Raw genomic sequence first — 6954 nt, forward strand, 5'->3', positions numbered from 1 at the left:
TTACCTGGTAACAAACATACTTATTCTGCTATAGTTCAAAGCAAATGAGTATTTAAACATTTTTCTTTAAGTCATCACTGAAAATGTATTAATTTTATAGCAATGATCTTTTTTTAGTAAAAGTAAATTAAATAGGTAATTCGTATAGATTATATTCCTAAAATAACATATTAGTACATTTTAATGAGTATATGTTTTCTCATTTCCTTTTGCTTAAAGACATAGTGTTTCAAAAATGGAAGTAAATACACATAGCCAAAAACAAAACAAGTATGCAAAACATTTTATTTATAATAGATCAACATTTTTGACATGAAAGGTAGCCACTTTCAATTTCTCAGGAATGCCTAGAATCCAACAGTTTTCAGAAAGACTAGTTTGTTAACAATTATTACACTGTCGGTAAAAGAAATGATTTCAGAATGAACTTGTGAAATGGCTTTGCTTATGTCAACTGACTTATAAGCTTGAATGTGTGATAAGGTAGCTTTTTGGAAAATGAATGTAATCCAACTGTGTTCCAAGTATATGAAACCAGTTTATTCAACAAACATGAGAATCACCCATGTGCAATGACTGTGCTCAAACAAGAATTCTTTATTAAAATATCATTTTTTCAAAAAGGCCTCACATTAACCCCTCAAACCAATCTCCCCCCTTCTAAGTCCAGTACCACTCTTTTCTACTTCAAGATGCGTTACTTTATAGACAACTGTCAAATTCCAGGGGACCTGTACACTGACTTAGACTCTATGTAATATACATCAAATACAAGAACAATCACTGACTTTAAGGGACAAGGTGTTAACTAACCAATAATAATTTAGCCAATGCATTTTTAGCTTACAGGGAAAAGAACAGGCCCCAAAGCTTAAAGAGAACAGTCCTTAACTTAAAGGTACTTCTCTGTAACACGCAGAATGAAAAGATAATCTGTAAAATTAAAATCATTAGAAAATACCTTAAATAAAATGTTTTACATAAATAAGTGTTCAATTTCAGATTTGAACCATTTTTTTCTTCTGTATTTCAATTTGGGAAAATTTTCACAATTATTAGCTCTTCTTACTTACATTTATTTTTTAATATTTAAATCTACTACACAGCAGTTTGTAAATTCACCTTGGTTACCACTCCCCATGTTTATGTGTTGTCTTTCCTCAGGTAAGTCCATAATATGCATGTGAGTGCTGGGGAGGTTTAAATAGCACTTAAAGAATATTCAGGAGAGCTCTGAAATGTTGAAAGTTTCATTATTATCCATGTACTGCAGGATCTGTAATTCAACTTCATCACAGCGCTATAAATACTGTGTGAATGGAATGCACACAATTCCCACAGACACACAAACTGAAGTCCAAAAGGCACAGAGTAATGCTGGTGGCTCTTTCTAATCAGTTAAGAAACAATAAAAAGTCTGCATTATTTTTTCATAATTTAAATACTTAAGTAATCTCCACTTTTATTACTTTATAACAATGACTTCAAATTTACATTATTTTAAGTACCATTGTAATAGCTTAGTGTATAATACAGATATTTGCCAATATCCCATCCAAAAATTAAAAAACAAAACAAAAACCCCTCTTCACTATATATATATATAAAAAAAATATTCTTAAGGACAGGAACATAGAAGAGGGACTTACTTGGTACAGAGTATCAACTCAATTTCCTATCACCACAGTTATAACTCCAAAATTAACAGGTATACAGTAATAATCAAAAGCAGTGCAAATATCTTTGGAGGTTAGGATAAAATTATAATTCAAGAACATAAAACAAAGCAATAAAAAAGGCAAGTACTTCAAGTACAAGGAACCAGTCTGCTTGAGGTCCATCATAGTGTCTACTGGGGACTTCCTTCTGGCTTTTACTTCTTCCTCTGAAACACATTGGCCAACATGGCACCTGATGTTGTCAATTGGCCCATTTTGTTCAAAAACTTCGTCTTTGTATCTTCACTCACTAAGCTTGCAGCAATTGACATTGAGCTAGAGAAGAAAGTTTAAAATTCTTATAAATCAATTAAAAAACTAAAATATCATTTTTTTCTACTTCTTTAGTTAATACATTATGAACTGGTATCACAAAAGGGAAACTAATATGTATGGGGAGGTTTCTATGTACCATACGAGGTCAGGAGCTTTCAGGTTCATCCTTTATATTAAAGGAAGCAATATTGTGTAGTAGTTAGGAGCAAGTCAGGAATGAGACTGAATCTTGGCTCTGTCTCTTACCAGCTGTGTGACCCTGGGTAAGTTATTTAATCTCATTTGTAATATAATCCTCATCTAAAAAATGAAAATAATTCTATTACCTAACTCATTAGGCTGTGTGTATGTGTGTGTGTGTGTGTGTGTGTGTGTGTCTACACCTAGCCTGACAGGATGAAACACTTATTCCTGGCAGTCAGCTTTAAAACACCTTTGAATTTTTTATGTAACTGTGTCCATTTAGATGAACTGCTCAAGGTTACTTCAGCCAGAGCTAAGAGGACACTCAGTCTATTTGCAAATTACAGTGGGGCCTTGACTTACGAGTGTCCCGACTAACAAGTTTTTCGAGATACGAGCCGTCTCTCGGCCGATTTTTTGCTTTGAGTTGCGAGCTAAAATTCGGGTTACGAGCCAGCTTCAGATACCCCACCGCTAGTTGGCGCAGCGAACGTCACAGTGAACGCCACAACATCAGCCCAGCATCACATGTCTCACTCGTTCACTTTTGATTTGACATACGAGTAATTTGAGTTACGAGCTCCGTCACAAAATGAATTAAACTCGTAAGTCAAGGCCCCACTGTACTTTCTCTCCTCAATGCCCAACTTCACTCCTACATATCTATGTTTGTATTTTCATTCCATCGGATCTCTGAATTCTAATTAGCTTGGTTAGAAGCACAAGTTTATAATCCTTTATGCAGTTTGTCAAGTTACAGCTTACAAACTCCTGTCACAAATTTCTAAGAAGCTATTTGACCAGTGGTTCCCAAATCCAGCACGTATAAACTCTGGAAGCTTTTAAACATACACATCTCTAGGCTGAATGAGAATGTTGAGAGGAGGCACAGATTATGGGGCAGAGATCTGAATTTTAAATTCTCCTGATAATTCTGATACAGGTGGGTTACGGACGAGCATTTGAGAACTGCTAATTTAAAGAATGTTCATATCTGCCAAATAATTGACTACAAAATAACACAAAATAAAACACCATGACCACATATAGAAAATTTACAGAATTTAAGGTTAACGTGAAGTCTTTAAAAAGGAATTAACGTCTTACCCTTGAGGCTCTTGGACAGTCTTATTCTCTACTTTTTGTTCACATTCTTTTATCATGGAACTTAAAATAACCTGATTAAAAAAATAACTTTAGTGAAATACAGTTGACATAGTGAAATGCTATGGTTAATCTAAAGTTTTTAATATTCCCATAAGCTAATATTTTACTTAAAAAATGTAAAGTTTTCACAGTTACTTTGTTAAAGGAATTCACATTAGGTTTCTAAATCAGGTGCAGAAATAGCGTTAAAAGATCTCAATTATATAACAATAATTCATTTTGATTTTCACTAACCTTCCTTCTAAATCTGATTCCCATTCTTCCTTAGTTTCCCCCACCATCTAATGTTAAGAGTAAAATATGTATACATCTATACATTTAACATATATGCCTACCATGGCCACACACATTTTCTCAGTAAAAGCTGTTCTATCCTATATATCTTTGCTTTTTCCACGTTGCAAAAAGCAAGGTGCTCTATTTTAATGTTTACAGCAGAGCCCTAGTAGGTCTGTGGCTACTAGTCTGGGATACTATACATTGGGGGTCCAAGAGTTCACATCATTTTTGCAGGGAGACGGAGTAGTGATGGAAAGGGTGGAGGAGTCTAAGAAGCTGCTGCTCCTATTGCTAGCAACCATGCCAGAAACAAATGGCATTCCTGAATATTCTTGGCCTGTGTTTGGGAATGGAGGTCACTAAACAACACATATCTGTCACCTACTATGTCCCTGGAACTTTTTAAAACATAGAGAATGCAGCAAATAAAACGAGCAACATTCCTTCCTTGTGAAAAGCTTATATTCCTATATTCTAGACAATAAACACAAAAGCACAGATCAATTAGATTGTATATTAGAAGGTGATAAGGGCTTTAGAAAGAACACTGAGTAAGGAGGCCAAGATGAAGAATGTTACATGAAGGTTTTCTGAGCAGCCTTAAATTGATGTGTTAGAAATAAAGAAAAGTTAAAAAGTTACATAAATAAAAATAGTTAAAAGTAAATCCAAGATTCCTCAAGAAATCAGAAAAATATAAAAAAATTAAACCTAAAGAAAGCAAAAATAAAGATGAAAATAGAAATCAATAAAATAGAAAACGAATAGAGAAAAAAACAACACAGCCTAAAGTTCAATATTAGGAAAATTAATAAAATCAATAAATCCTTATCAAAACTCTTTAAAAGAGAAAGCAAAAAACAAGTTAATATCAGAAGTGAAAAAGGGATAGCAATACAGATCCTATAATAAGATAAAAATAAAACAATAAAGTATTAAAAAAAGAATATATTCTTTGCAGATGACAGTTCTATATATAAAACATACACACAAAAATCCAGAGACATTTTATTAGGATACTAAAGTTTCTCAAGTTGGCCAGACTTACATTCAACATACAAAAGTTATATGTATTCCTATACAAAAACAAAGGGTTAAAAAATATATAATCCTAAAAACGATAGCATTATAATATAAATATAAGGTGTCACATTTTCTCAGATGAAATTATAAAACTTTATTGAAAGACATCTAAATAAATGTAGGCTATAACATTTTCTGGATAAAAAGGCTTAAAATCATGAAGATGATATCTCCCCAAAGTAATTTAGAATGAATTCAATTTCAATAAGAATCTGAATGAGATTTTTTTTAGAACCTGTTAAGATAATGCTCAAATTTATATGAAAAAGCTAAGGGTCATGAACAGTCCTAGAAAAAGGCCACAATGCAATGCTGCACTTGCCCTTGTAGGTTTCAGGACTTTTTAACAAGGCTACTGTATGAAGACTGTATATCATTGTTTTAGTAACTGACCATGAGACCAATGGAAAAGAATGCCCCCTAATAACAGACACACGCACACATGGAGACTATGCATGAGGGAGGTGGCACTGCCAATCAGTATAGACAGGATTAGCTGTTCAACAGACAATAATGGGACGACTGCTTATCCACAGAGAAAAAAAAAATGTAACTGGAGCACTACCTCACATCAATTCTAGATGGATTAAGAATTAAATAAAAAAATACAACTTTTAAACATTTTAGAAGTATAGGAGATACTGTCTTTTGGAAATGATCAATGCCAAAAATGTGAAAAGACATATCACGAACTGAAAAAGATATTCACAAAACTAATAAAATACTGGTATTCCAAATATATAACAAACTTTGAAGAAATAACAGAAAAAAGATAACCCAAATGAAAAATGGGTAAAAAAACTAAATAGGCTTTGATTGAAGAACATAACTAGTCTATACAGTAAACATACAAAAGATGCTCAAGTTCGACAATAAACAGAGAACTGCAAATAAAAACCATAATGAGACACTATTTTATACCCATCAAATTAAAAAGTCTTGAGTGTCGCTCAGTGGTGGAGCATTAACTCATGAACCAGGAGGTCATGGCTCAATTCCTGGTAAGGGCACATGCCCAGGTTGCAGGCTTGATCCCCAGTAGAGGGTGTGCAGGAGACAGCAATTGATGATTCTCTCATCATTGATGTTTCTATCCATCTCTCCCTCTCCCTTCCCCTTTCTGAAAATGAATAAAAACATATCTTTAAAAAACAACAAAACAAAACAAACCTAAAAAGTCTTAAGAATACCAACTGTTGACAAGATATGGATGAAAAGGGTATGGACTCCTATATAAGTCCTATCAGATCTGAAAAGTGTCCTTTCACTTTGATCATCAGCAATCTTAGGAAGAACAGTTCACTGGATTAGTGTGATGGTAATGAATATGGTATACCAACAGGCACTGTGCAAGTTGACACAGTGAGCAGACTAAAGAGAGGGAAAGAGATTTGGGGAGGTATGAAGGAAAGTTTTTGTTTTTATTTTGTTCTGCTTCCTTTAAGAGGGAGAGTCAACCATGATAACAGATTAAATAAAAGCTATAGAAAGACAGGTTGCAGATATAGAATCTATATACAGTGGGGCCTTGACTTACTAGTGTCCCGACTAACGAGTTTTTTGAGATACCAGCTGTCTCTCGGCCGATTTTTTGCATTGAGTTGATAGAGGAATGTGAGTTAACGAGTTCCTTAACGAGCTCGGTCTCGGAACGAATTAAACTCGTAAGTCAAGGCCCCACTGTATATAAAAGGCTAAGTGTCCATCCTTCCCTCCGACCAGTAGCTATGACATGCACTTACCACTAATTGGCAGATGCTCAATGCAGGAGCTGCCATGACGCACACTGGCCATTTAAAAATAAACGGCACCACGGACCTGGCACCGACAAACCAACACTCAGCTTCCCCCAAGTGGGACACAGGCCCCACCACCACCCTGGAGCGACACCCCACCAAATCGTAGCCAACGCTGCCAAGAACCCATGGCACAAAATGTGGCCCACAGCCCAGTCCAGCCCAGAAAGGGTCGCTGTGGGTGCCAGGTAATGACATCACGTAGCAATGCCCGGCTTTCTCTTCCTAGCGACTAGCCTCCTTGGAGTTTCTTCAGTCCAGGAACCTGATTTGCTTTATAGCCAGGTGCAAACATTTACAGTTTAACCAAATGTTTGTGAAGCGTTTTTACATGCCTCATCTCATTTGATTCTCACAGAAGTCCTAAAGTAGATAGATAGGAGACTTGGTAGAATTCTATTTTCTTTTCATTAGCCGGAAAACAGAGATTTAGAAAGTTTAGAAACTTGACC

General features: G+C 35.0%; 1 protein-coding gene across 2 annotated transcripts in view; it reads right to left on the minus strand.

Moving 5' to 3' along the window:
* Window positions 1-266: 266 nt before the first annotated feature.
* Window positions 267-6954, minus strand: part of KIAA1468 (KIAA1468 ortholog) — a 103829-nt gene continuing 97141 nt past the window's right edge. For both annotated transcript variants that reach the window (XM_005881789.2, XM_005881788.2), the window contains exons 28-29: window positions 3285-3355; window positions 267-1994 (exon numbers count right to left, since the gene is read on the minus strand). In XM_005881789.2, coding sequence (XP_005881851.1) covers window positions 1874-1994; window positions 3285-3355 — 192 coding nt within the window. In that variant the 3' untranslated portion in view covers window positions 267-1873. The remainder of the gene's footprint in view (window positions 1995-3284; window positions 3356-6954) is intronic.

This window comes from Myotis brandtii, unplaced genomic scaffold, assembly GCF_000412655.1.
Source record: "Myotis brandtii unplaced genomic scaffold, ASM41265v1 scaffold69, whole genome shotgun sequence".
Taxonomy (NCBI): domain Eukaryota; kingdom Metazoa; phylum Chordata; class Mammalia; order Chiroptera; family Vespertilionidae; genus Myotis; species Myotis brandtii.